Here is a 13,682-nt window from a genome sequence, read left to right as displayed (position 1 = left end):
ACAGTACCTAGAGCAAACACTTCCATCCCAAGTTGAGAAAGTAACGCTATCTATTTGCTACAGTAATATTAATCTTTATCATAGTGAATGATGAATTGTGTTCACAGTTGGGAGATACAGTGAAATAATGTGCATGTGGAAATGTGCCTATATCGTTCTGACAGTGTGATCATACACATGCCTACTCATGTAAGCTCTGTGGAGTTTAGCAACAGTAAAAAAAAAGATAAACAAAACAGACTAGCAGTGGAAAACTCCAAACCCCCAAACAGCAATTCAGAGGACTTCAAATGCTCCTAGAAATAAAACTGTTATCTGCCACCATAAAACTAGCAACAGGGGAAATAGATCGGGGTTAAGCAACCCATGGTTTACAAAGTATGATTTTGTACCAACTCCAAGCAGCCTTGGCCAGCATGGACAATGGCCAAACAACATCTGGAAAGCCACAGCCCTTTAAAAAAATAAATAAATCTGGGAGCTGATTCATCTATTTTCTCTTAGCAACTCTGGTCAATTTGTTAGTCCCATTTTCCACCAGAGGTCATTTCTAAGAACTCTTCTGTGACAGCACCACACAAGCAACATTCCATCAGTGGTGGGGAGCCTATAAGCCATGGGCTAAGGTGGTCTGCCCATGTCTCCCTATCTGGCTCAGTAGGTGTTCCCAGTTCTTCATGAATGTTTTAAATTACCTGGTGTCATATGATACCTGGTAATTGACAGATGGGTGGCCCTGCCAGCCTGTCGAAGTGGCTTGTGGAAGGTTGGATCTTGCTCTCCCACTGGATCCAGTTCACTGCCCCTGCTTTAGTGTTAGGCTTTTCTTGTTTTTCTGTTTCTGCATTTGTGTTTCTAGCACTTAACGCTTTTGTTTTTGCAGTGAGCATTCCTAAGTCAATGTTCAGCTGGCAGGGTTGTGAGACCTCCTGCTCTTCCAGGGGAATGTGGTTTAGATAAAATGAATTAAAACCAATGGTTTCTATGCAAACTGAGTCCTATCTCATATTAAGCCCCAGGAAAGACCTTTGGGTGAACCTCAATTCTCTCTCTCTCTTATTAGAAACCTATTGATGTGCATGTTTCATGTACTTCTATGCATTTGATCTGCCTTGTGATCAAGATTTATGTTTTTTGAAATGGCTTCCCTTCTATAGGATGCAATGGAGCTGAAGGGTAATCTCCATTTTTCTTCCATTCTGTTGACAAATTGAACAAATTTGCCTTTATATGACATTGCATGCCGGAATGAGATGCATGACATATACTATTAGGTGCCTAGTTAGGTCCAGCAAGCGCTAATGCAGCCAGAAAGCTATGTGTGTTTGATAATTCCCTATAAACTTTACATATTTCAAATGATGAATCACACAAGGGCCATACTACACACACATTAAATAGAAGAAGTCATCCATTTCCCTGTATGTATAGTTAATTCTAAAGGCATGGAAGTAAAACCTTCCAGAGACATGAAGCGCATGCATGCAGTCTTTACCATGGCATGTGTGCACTGATGTTCTAAAAGAGTGCTGTGCTAATTTTCTCTCTCACTTTTTAAACATTCTCTATCAAGTGTTAAGAAATTGCATTCAAAAATAATCAAAACCGAGAGAAGATTTTGGTGAAATTTTCATGGATAGGGTACAGGTTTTTTTGTTGTGCTTACCTTGCTTTCAAGGTGGCCAATGGGTGGGCTTGAGTGTCCTTTCTTTTATTCTGCAAATCATCTCACCAGTAGTCTGCACTCTGCAGCCTGCCCAGGTACCCATGCTTCAATTAAAGCCCAGGGGAACACATCATAAGATAGCTCATTCCATGGGGCTTTTCGGATGAGGAATCAGGGGCAGCCAGGGAGGCTGCACCAAGGTGAATAAATGTTTTCTGGAAAGATGCGCACACACTACTCTCTTAAACTATAAGGCAAGCTCAAAATCCTACACCCACAGAAATGCTGAAGTGCCCTGAGAATGAGGCAGGAAAAAAGGACTCTTTTCACAGGGAAATAAACCTCTGGAGAAGTATTTTGGCACAGCACTGGTTCTGGATTGATTGGAACATAAGAGCAAGAAGTCAAAGGAACATGGGAAGCTGTTTATATCACTGGTCCAACCAGCTCAGCATTGTCTACCCCAGGGATAGCCAATCCAGTCAAAGGTGTTGCTGAATTGCAACTCCCATCGTCCCTGATCATTCGGATCATCATTGTTGTGGCTGTTGGGAGTTACAGTCTAACAGCATCTGGAGGACACAACGTTGGCTACTCCTGGTCTATGTTGATTTGCAGCAGCTCTCTAGGGTTGCTCACATGAGTCTTTTCTAGCCTTACCTGGATATTCCCAGGATTGTAGACATGCCACAGATTGAAAGCATGTGTTGTACCACTAACCTACTTAGGATTGAAGACTGCTGTTATTTAGGACAAAATCCACCGAGCTGCATGTGATGCATGGTGTGCTCAGAGGTGCTTCTGATCACCCACTTCTGAAATATTGAACAAATATTTGGACATGGGGGAGATTTGGGAGGCTCTTCCAACATTGTGCCAGAAACGGTAGATTGAAAGAATCTAGGACTGTGCACTACTTATGTGCCCTGTATTGGTCTGATGCCAGATTCCATGGAGAAGGAGGCAAGGCAGATAAAGACTGGACCATGGACAGCTCCAAGTGAGCAACTTGCTCCAGTAAAGGTTGGGAGCAGACTGGGGTCTTTTATGCCTCTGTTTCCGGACTCCAGGTTCCTCTTCCTTGAGTGAGCTTTACTGATTTAAAGACCCAACCCTCTGGCCTGTGCACAGTCACTTCTCACCTGTTCCATAGCCTCCCTTCCTGGTGCATTGCTTGTGCTGCTGGACTGGTGACATGCACTGGGAGGCAGCTGGTGCTCCAGGGTCAGGGGAAGGTGCCCATGAGAGTCTTATAGGAAAGTTCCTCTGGGGGCTCCTGTCCCACCATCTCAGGTGCAATGGTCTCCCTATCTTCAGCAATCAGCTCTGAGCCCTCCACTGACTCCCCATCTGGTGCCCTTGTAGCCTCTGACTCTGCGTCCAGATCACTGATGGTTACAGTGGTTATAACATTAAGGGGGATTTTTGTGTCCTGTCCCCATCCTTTGCCAAGATGGTAGTACAGTACTGAAGCATTCCTTGTTTCCTCTTAATTTCTTAAAATACTAAAAATAATTTAAAAAAAACAACAAGGGAAATTTTTCGCCTCTAGTCTATTGCTTCCAGTTATGGTTCTCTCATAACAAAATATTAGTCTATATGCCAGGCAAATATTTAATTCACTCCTTTGCTTTTCGAATATCATGGAAAGAACTCTCGGCCTTTTTGGGTCACTTATTTATTGCCTTGTTTGTTTGAGGCACCTCAAGAAGGTGATGAACAGCAACAGCAATATGTGAAAACATGTAATAAATAATAAATAAATAAATAAATAAATAAATAAATAAATAACAGCAATATGTGAAAACATGTAATAAATATTGCATGCAATTGCAGTGTTGCTATTTCAGTGGTTGATCATTTAGAAATAATACTCTGCTCTCAAAATCATGCACAAAAAAGATCAAAATGTCAGGCTTCCCTGGAGGCCAACACTTTCCTTAAGCACAGTGTGCTCTTTCAGGTAGGAACAAATGGGACGTGCTGGTTTCTGGAAAGAACTAATCAGAAAAAAAAATAGCATTGCCTGAATAATATTTTCTCATTGGTTTTCACTTATTTGATGTTTTCTTGGCTCCCTTGGTTTATAAAAGAATTAAAATTCTAAAGCTGTGGGGTTTTTTAAATAAAAAAGTAATCATTTCAATACATGAATTATTTGATAGTCTCAAGTGGAACAGTAAATGAAAAGTTCAAAGGACCATTCAACAGGGCATTTATAGCTATGATAGAAATCTTTAGCTGCAGTCCACTGGGGTGTGTGTGTGTGTGTACACACACACACACACACACACACACACACACACACACACACACACACTGTAAGTATACATGTACATGTATGCACATACACACACATCCATTCAGTAGCTGTTGAATGTAGGACTGCCAAAGTGGAGCATTGCCCCTTCCCATGTTAAAGTGATTAATACCCAAGCCTGGTGAAGTTATTTTGGCACCTGAGGCAGGAAAAACACCTCTTTCCCTCCCTATAAATTAACTAACCATTTGCTGTCCTCTCATGGTGTGCCCTGGAGATAGTGGCATATCTTGTTTTTCTTTAAATACTCAGCAGGCATGCGTGTAGCTCGGTTCTTACTGGGAAGGCATCTCAGAAGAGGGCAGACTAATCTCACCCTCCCACCATGATTGGAACTGAGATCCCACCCCCACCCCGTTACATGAAAAGGGAGAATGGAGATATTAGCCACCCCTCCCTGTGCATGCAGTAAGAGCTGTCCAGCAAGAATCCTGCATCTCCACACCTGTAATGAAGGCAGGGCAGGGGGAGAGCCCAGACTCAACATTATTCCTCTCTTTTTTTTGGATTTGTGTGCAGTGCTGCCAGGCGGTTTGCTACTCTGTTTGTCAATGTCGATGTTACCTCTGAGCCCCATGAGGTCTCCGCTCTGTGGTTCCTGTGGTATGTTAAACAGTGCGGTGGGACATCCAGGATATTTTCAACAACCAATGGAGGCCAGGTATAGTGAACTAGAACCCCCCTCCCCCGGTTATTTGTGTTCAACCATTATGGCAATAATTTCAGACTTGATTGAGTGAGGGTTGAATGTCTCCAGAGGGCAGAATCTGCCCTCCATGTTCTCCACGCACTGGCCACACCATCTCTGACAGTCATATTTTTATTTGGATGGTCTGAAGGGGGCTGAATGTGCTTAGTAGCCTCTTCTAGCTTGAAAGCCCCAATAACAGGATTCTTAGCTGCACAGAGGCTTCCAAACATGGCTAGAAGCCACATTTGGACCTTCATGCTCAACATGTGAAGGTGCTGGGTGTGTGTAGCCCAGCCAAAAGAAAAAATATTAATATGAAGGGGATTCCATTGTGGTTCATCTGTTCCATCTGGGTATCATTTTAAGCGACCAATTTGGTCTGCTGAACTATGTTGTGTGTTTTTTCTCTCTTCCAGGAGAGGAAATTCATTGGAGGTTCTGGCCAAATTTGTGAGAAGATCATGGAGTATCTAGGAGAGCTGGTTAAACTAGAGAAGCCTGTTACCTCCATTGATCAGACTGATGGAAGTGTCATTGTGGAGACACTGGATCATGAAACATACGAGGTGATTTAAAAGCTTACAGTTCTAATATATACATGGATTCTCTTTTCGTCATACAGTGGTACCTCGGTTTATGAACACATTTGGTTCCGGAAGTCTGTTCATAAACTGAAGCGTTCATAAACTGAAGCGAACTTTCCCATTGAAAGTAATGGAAAGTGGATTAATCCGTTCCAGACGGTCCGCGGAGTAACCGTTCATAAACTGAAGCGAACTTTTCCATTGAAAGTAATGGAAAGTGAATTAATCCGTTCCAGACGGGTCCGTGAAGTACTTAAACTGAAGCGTTCATAAACTGAAACATGGGTGTAATTGGTTCCGGAAGTCTGTTCATAAACTGAAGCGTTCATAAACTGAAGCGAACTTTCCCATTAAAAGTAATGGAAAGTAAATTAATCCGTTCCAGATGGGTCCGCGGCGTTCATAAACCGAAAATTCATAAACCGAGGTGTTCATAAACCGAGGTTCCACTGTATAAGGAGAAGAGGATATAAAGGACATTTGTTAGTTGGGCGAAAAATCCCAACAAACAAAAATGTTCTAATGACTGTGTTCAGTTGACTGTGTTAAATATCCACAGTTTGCTGTTACAAACATGAATAAATTATGCCTTTGACCTGTACATGTTCTCCCCCTCTCCTTCCTCTGTTTGTGAGAGAAGAGATGATAAACTTTTCTTCCTCATTCCTTCCCCATAGTTTACCCACAAAGCAGATCTCAACCACAGGTCGAATTATGGTTTGGGATTGTGGTTTAGAAGCAAATAGAGTTTGCACAAACCATGGTTTGCCAGGTTTGGACAACAAAATTGTGAGCAAGTTGCTGCAAACCAAGAATTAAAGATTTAATCTCCTTTCATACCCTGAGGAAGCGTAGAAGATTGTGTGTAAGCCATGGCTTGATTGCCATATCTCAATGCAATAATTGATTTGGTACAGGCAACTCGTGCAGGGGTTACATTCTGGGGATAGTGCATAAAACCAAAATCGTGAATTGTCAAAACACACTGGGTTCAATAGCAAGCAGGAATCCCAAAGTATTTCTCCCAGATGACTGCCCCCTTTTTACCCCCTTTCTGTCCCCTTAAAATTTTTTTAAAGAAAAATTACTCATGTGTAAAGCTTAAATGCATGTTGGTTGCAAGTTCCTTAATGGGTTTATGCCAGGCATCTCCAAACTTCAGCTCTCCAGATGTTTTGGACTACAATTCCCATCATCCCTGACCACTGGTCCTGTTAGCTATGGATCATGGGAGTTGTAGGCCAAAACATCTGGAGGGCCGCAGTTTGGGGATGCCTGGTTTATGCTATTGTGCTTTCTTACTTTCAATCATTTCTCTTGACTGTTGTGACTGTACTCCTTCCTTGTGGCTGCTGTCCTATATGTTTTCCCAGGAGACGCCTGGGTATCTAAAACTACCCTTGTGTTCTTTGTGTTGCAAAGAGCCTTTTCAACCATTTATTCAGCCATTTGGAAAAGTTAAGGACTCCATTCCTGTCATCATTGAAAAAATTGCTTGTGACTTTAAATTTCTGTGACCTGTAACTTGATGTGAAATTTGTATCCTCTTTTGTGAGTCAAATTTTCATTGAAATGTAACATGAAGTCTCCTATAATAACACAAGCAGTTTCAAATATCCTGTGAAGATAGAGTTGATTTTTCTTTGCATTTCTTTTCAAGGCCCGGTATGTTATTAGTGCCATCCCTCCAGCACTTTGTATGAAGATTCACTTTAACCCACCGTTGCCTTCAATGAGGAATCAGTTGATCAGCCGGGTTCCTATGGGATCAGTCATCAAATGCATAGTATACTACAAGGAAGCATTCTGGAGGAAAAAAGGTATTTCATGCTGATTGAAGGGAAGGGGCACATGCAGAATTGCCCTAAAGTATACATTTTCTCACATATTGTTCTCATGCCGTCTTCTTCAGCATCATCTTAGAGAGACAGACACATAGATGGAGAGCTAGACAGGCACAATCTTGCTGCCTGTGGTTCCTTCACTGAAGGTTTTTGATCCATCAGACAGATCCTGCTCATGGTGGGGAGGGAGGTGATATTATTATTATTATTATTATTATTATTATTATTATTATTATTATTATTCCCCTCCCTCCCATGCTGTTCCAAAGGCCCCCCCCAATCTTCTGGGGACTTCAGGGGAAGTGAGGGAGTGGAGAAAGTTGTCTTCCACCACCATTCCCTTCCAGCAGTATGGGTGAAGTCTGGATCCAACCCACATCTTGAAATAGATGCATAAAGTGTGTGTGTTAGGGTAATGACTTTTTCATTTCCCCCCCTCAAAAATATGAAGGAGTTTTTACTTTTTTTGTATGCCGTTTTACCATTTCATAAAATTGTATTAACAATTCTATATATATTTCGTATCAAATTTGGACACAACACCACATTCCACAATGGGGAGTGTTCTTAGCAACATAGGGTATACAAATGTCACACCTGCGCAAGGTAAAAGCCCCTTTTTGGGACCTCAAAACTCAGCCTGCAGACCCTGCCGGGCATGCTGGAAAAAGAACCTACAGGAGAGGTAGCAAAACATCGTCCTCTAGCGGCGTTTATACTGTTACTGCAGCTAAAAAAAGCTTCCTTGTCTGTTTGATGATCCTATATAATGTTGTATATATGCGACTCTAAAGCTTGGGTTCAATTTTATATCTACTTACAGTGACTTCAAAAATGGTCAAAAAAACTGATAAATAATTTTTTTAAAAATCATTTTATGCATGAGGTTTTTTTTATCAAATCTCTTTGAAAGTAAGATTTTATCTAATCTTTAATGAAAGCTCATCAAATTATGATACAGGGAAATGAGGTTGTAAAAAAGTCATCACCCTAGTGTGTGTGTTCTTGAATCCCAAAGTGACTAACAATTCTAATAATTAAAAGCAAACAATTAAAGCTAACAATTAAAGCAAATGGTAACATTAAGATGGTGGAACAGCCACGAAGAGACAACACATATTAAAACCAAAGGCAGCAAAATAACCCTTACTAAGACAGCATTTTAAAATGAGTCTAAAAGGCCTGAGCAAATAGTGCTGAAAAGATACTGGACCCTCCCTGGGGAAGGTGCTTTGAAGATGGGGTTATGTCTTTGATCTTTATGATTAATGTGGTGTCCAAGTTCTTATGCAAAGAGTTGTCGATATTCTCTGTGCCTGAAGAATTACCATGGTAACCCAGAATTTGGCAGCCACCCAAAGACTATCCATTTCTTTCTTTCTTTTTTCAAAGCCTGCTGTTACCTCACACAGTTGCAGAGTACAATATAGGAATCTCAGAAACTTCTAGAAATCCAAACATAAGGGTGGTGCATGGCTGTACAGGACACTCTTAGGGCTCAACTCTTGGCATCTCCCGGAAGGCCAATTTGGTATAGTCGTTAGAACGCTGGACCATTAAGCCAAGAAGCTGACTGGGTACCCTCCAACCAGTTGCTGTCTCTCAGCCTGGTCTATGTCACAGGGTTGTTGTGAAGATGAAATGGACCGGGCAGAACCACACATGCCACCTTGAGCTCATTGGAGGAAAGTGTAATAAGTGTAAGAATAACTAAAATCCAAAAAAGCCACATATCCACAGTTAAGTGATCTTGGGGACATTAGTCTAGGCGGGAATAATTCTTCCTGGGACATACTAGAAGGGCTTTCTAAAGGCCCTTTCACTATGTAGTTTCACTTTAAGTAGCTGTGTATTCTGACTTTTAAATTGCTGCATATACACTGCATTAAATTTAATGTTCCTGTGGTGCCCCTGTTGTCAAAAGATGTTGTTAAGATATATTATTTAGAGCCATGAGAGTGACATATTGTTAGAACTACCTAGGGATTCAATTTTCACCCCCATTTCAGATTATTGTGGCACCATGATAATTGAAGATGAGGATGCAGCTATTGGTTTGACACTAGATGACACTAAACCCGATGGAAGTTTTCCAGCAATAATTGGGTAAGGAATACTGAAAAGCCGCCTTCTGAGTCTTTTAAGAGAGGAAGAGAATCAGAAATGAAATTTGAAGAGAGTATAATTTGTGTCTTGACTTAAGCATGTACCATACTTGCTTGACTTGGGCAGCTGTACCATACAGTTGGAACATCATTCTTTATGGAAATGCAACTGTAATATAGGGCATTGGCTTTATATGTCCTGTAGGGGTATAAAAAGCTGTCTGTGAAGAAGAATTCTTGTCTCAGTCTACGATGTTTGAGTTTGCACCTATTTAGTTTATAACCTGCATACCTTTTCATCTGTTATGTAGAAGTACGGAAAGAGAGAGAATGGGTCCCTCATTCTTTCACGCATTTTTTGATAACAGGCAAGTGTGGAGTTTCTTGTTTCCTGTGTATAAGCTGTGCCAACCAGGTGTCAAGTGCCCTTGGGCACTTCCATGAGAAAAATCCATACTTCCCCTTTACCACAATGTCATGGAAGGAGAGACAAAGTGAGATGGCTGGTGTTTCTGTGTTGTCACATCGCGTGGAAAGATGCTACCTGACAAGAGTCTTCATAAGTCTTGAAAAGTGACTTTATGACATGATTGAAAACCACCGGCATCAGATGGTCTTAATCTAAACTATAATTATTATTGATTCTATTATGATGATAGAAGTAAGAGTCTGTTCTACATTATTGTATTTTAGTTTTATCCTTGCTCGGAAATGCAGAAAATTGACTCACCTCACCGCGGAGGAAAGGTATGAACAATAAACCTCTGGATTTTGTTTCTGGCAGCCCAAGATTTTCCTTTCTTTCCATTCCCAAATGGACTTCCCTGATTTTGTATGTGAGCTGGAACTGGTCTGTGACCGAAATAATAAATTCATTCATTCATATGGTGGTAGAATCAGTGGAGGCTGACCCACTAGGGCAGTGTTTCTCAACCTTTTTTGGGCCACGGCACACTTGTTCCGTGAAAAAAATCACGAGGCACACCACCATTAAAAAAGTTAAAAAATTTAACTCTGTGCCGCCCTATATTATAATTATGACTCTAAGAAACACCTGCCAAATATTGCTTTCCGGCGGGTCAGTGCTGTGTATTGGCGGCCGCCAGGCTCGTTTGCACTGAGCTTTGGGAAAGAGGAGGAGAAATATTGCTTTCTGGCGGGTCAGTGTAGTTTATTGGCGGCCGCCAGGCACGTGACAATGCAAATCGCCCTTCTCGTCGCCGCACGTCGCGGCACACCAGCCAGCGTCTCGCGGCACACTAGTGTGCCGCGGAACAGCGGTTGAGAAACGCTGCACTAGGGCAAGTGGAGCACTGTTCCACCAGCCTCAACCAACCCTCGCCTCCCTTCTTTCTTACTTACAGCCAGACCAGGTGGTTGCACTGCCAGTCAAGTTTCTCCTCCTTAGTTCCAGTGTTGCCCCATGTAAAGCTCAGCAGCAAAGACCTTTATGCACTAACAGGTCTATGCAGCTATTTAAACTTACTTGACAAGCCATTCATTTTACTGATTTTTTTGAAGGGGTATTTTTTTGTGTTTTGTTGTGCTTGTATCTTTTACATGAGCTGGCAGCATACAAATATTCTTTTTAAATAAACAAATAAATGATTCAGCTGCAAATATATTTCATATAGGTTCTGACTCCCAGGACAAAATGGAGTCAAGGAAGTAATGATGTTTTCGATGGTTTTGATGGTCTCCAAATGAGTGTTGTTTGGTATTTGCTAAGTTTAAAGTATTTCATTCGGTGCGTAGAAATTGATATATGAAATGCACAGTTATAACATCTATGACTACACAGTGTGAGAGGGTGGGCCCGGAGTCAGCCTTGTTCTTTGCAACAGATGATGAGCACTATGCATCCATGGCTGGGTGGGTGGAGCTCCTCCTGCAGCAGCCTTTGTGTATGTGGGAGCATGTCCAGAAGACCCACTAATGATGCATCGAAGCTTATTTTCATGCATGTTCCACACTCTGCCTTTGTGCAATTTCAGTATGTGCCCAATCAGTTTATGGGAGTCATATGTGAAACTGGCTCATAGCAAGCACAGGGGATACGGTACAACTCTTGTGAAGCAGATCTTCTGCCTTTCTTTTTTTTTTAAGTGAGAATCCCACTGATCAGCCATTGGGTGAGGAAAGGAAAGGAAAGGAAAGGGGGTCATGTCCATTTGCTTGTATCCTCCTATGATTCACTGGCGCTCCGAGGCTGGCCAAGGCAGAAAATCCTATAAGCACCACTTTACCCTCCCTCATATTAAAAATGCAACAATAATGTTTGCTACTTGTTTGTGACACTCCAGTAAGCTGCCCCAGGTTGCTGTCTCACTCAGAAAGCCAGCAGCCTAGCAATAGGGCTAGCCTTGTTGCCGCTGATGTTGTATGCAGACTGTGTATGTGGGGGGGGGGGTCCTCTAGCAGGCTCAGACCCATGATGTTTATGAGGGCCTTTAGAATGTATAGCACCAATCCCTCTAAATGTTAATCTTCAAAAAAGGTAATAACATCTAGATTCAGAGCAAACTATAGTTTGTTTCAGAAACGTAAGCTGTATTTTCTTGTATTTCTGCTATAGGAAAAGAAGGATCTGTGAGCTCTATGCAAAGGTGTTGGGATCACAGGAAGCCTTGCATGTAAGAGGATAATATATATTGTGTGTGTTTTATTAATAATTAGAACTGGTGATACAGATAGCAGGGCTTCAAGCATTCTCCTCCTTTAGCAGATGAATTCTAGTAATTTATTTGTATGACAATACTCTGGCACCGAATCTTCCTCTGGGGCCCCAGGACAGCGCTTGGACATCTTTTGGAAGATTTATAAGACTACTGTAGTCATCTCGGATTAGTTTTCTGAGGCCATGGTCCGTGAAGCTGGACACACAATCCATGACCTCAGAAAACCAGTAGGTTGACTTTGAGTGTTGGTATTTGGGAATATTTCACATGGTGTGGATCTTAGTCAACCATGTGAGGGTTTCCAAAGATGTATTTTGCATTTCAATTCTTTCAGAGATGGACTGAGAAGAGCAAGCACTTGCTATATTGTTTGTACCTTATTATTATGCATTTCTAAGAAACCTTTAACAAAGTGGGGGGGGGCAGAGAGGGATTAAAGTTTATGTGTGTTACCCATTCTCTTTTTACTTTTAAAGTAGTTTTACCTACACCAGGCACCCCCAAACTGCGGCCCTCCAGATGTTTTGGCCTACAACTCCCATGATCCCTAGCTAACAGCATTAGTGGTCAGGGATGATGGGAATTGTAGTCCAAAACATCTGGAGGGCTGAAGTTTGGGGATGCCTAACCTACACTTTTAAATGTGCTACCTGACCTGTATTTTAAAATTGGAGTGGCTTTATCTGTAAATAGATGAGTAAATTTTAAAGTGACATGAGAAATCACTGGGTACTCTTCACAGATCTCTGAAATAAGTTTTCTATTGTTTTGTTTTTTGTTTTTTTAAGCTTCCTCTGTTACTTTTAACCCTGTTAATTCTGCCTTTCTAGCCAGTGCACTATGAAGAGAAGAACTGGTGTGAAGAACAGTATTCTGGGGGGTGCTATACAGCCTATTTCCCACCAGGGATAATGACTCAGTTTGGAAGGTATGTTAACAATAAGCAAGGATGTTTCATTACAGAAACAAACCTGAGGAGATGATAACATCTGAAACACAATTCCCTGGCTTGTGATTACGCAATGACTGGCAGGAGGGTTGCCTTTGTTTCACTAATACAGTTAATCAAAACTGTAAACAGATTCATGTTTTGGTGTGCAGCCTTAATTAAAGGGGAATTCAACATCTCAATGTTGGTGAGAGTTTGCAGGTGTTCAGTAAAAGTAACTTTCTCACTCAAAATAAAAAAAAATACCTTCAGTAGCACCTTAAAGACCAACTAAGTTTTTATTCTGGTATGAGCTTTCGTGTGCATGCACACTTCTTCTTATACACTTGAAACAGAAGAGTCAGACCCTTATGTATATACAGAGGGTGGGTGGGTGGGTGGGAATGGGTGATGGGCTGATGGGCTGATGGGAGTGGTAAACCACCCTCTGTATATACATAAGGGTCTGACTCTTCTGTTTCAAGTGTATTTGAAGAAGTGTGCATGCACACGAAAGCTCATACCAAAATATAAACTTAGTTGGTCTTTAAGGTGCTACTGAAGGTATTTTTTTATTTTGCTTCTACCCAGACCAACACGGCTACCTACCTGTTTCTCACTCAAGATAAAGCATTTATTATTTGGAAATATCTTAAGTATACCGTGTTTCTCATATTATAAGACACATCTTATATTTATTTTTTCCTCAAAAAAACACACTATGGCTTATTTTCAAGGGATGTCTTATTTTTTTCCTCCTCCTCCTGCCGCGGCCGGCATTGCTGCTGCGCCTATCACTATGTCTTATTTTCGGGGTATGGCTTATATTCCTTGAATGCTTAAAAATCCTGCTATGGCTTATTTTA

At 41.4% G+C, this 13,682-nt stretch overlaps 1 protein-coding gene across 1 annotated transcript in view; it reads left to right on the top strand.

Moving 5' to 3' along the window:
• The window catches only part of LOC118084786 (amine oxidase [flavin-containing] B-like), a 45,166-nt gene that overhangs the window by 22,347 nt on the left and 9,137 nt on the right, over positions 1 to 13,682 (top strand). The window contains exons 6-12 of the mRNA XM_035114743.2: positions 4,506 to 4,647; positions 5,094 to 5,243; positions 6,922 to 7,081; positions 9,115 to 9,211; positions 9,904 to 9,957; positions 11,786 to 11,843; positions 12,719 to 12,816. Coding sequence (XP_034970634.2) covers positions 4,506 to 4,647; positions 5,094 to 5,243; positions 6,922 to 7,081; positions 9,115 to 9,211; positions 9,904 to 9,957; positions 11,786 to 11,843; positions 12,719 to 12,816 — 759 coding nt within the window. The remainder of the gene's footprint in view (positions 1 to 4,505; positions 4,648 to 5,093; positions 5,244 to 6,921; positions 7,082 to 9,114; positions 9,212 to 9,903; positions 9,958 to 11,785; positions 11,844 to 12,718; positions 12,817 to 13,682) is intronic.

This window comes from Zootoca vivipara, chromosome 4 (genome assembly GCF_963506605.1).
Source record: "Zootoca vivipara chromosome 4, rZooViv1.1, whole genome shotgun sequence".
Taxonomy (NCBI): Eukaryota; Metazoa; Chordata; class Lepidosauria; order Squamata; family Lacertidae; genus Zootoca; species Zootoca vivipara.
The sequence above is the reverse complement of the archived record's forward strand: the minus strand, read 5'-3'. Positions and strand labels throughout refer to the sequence as shown.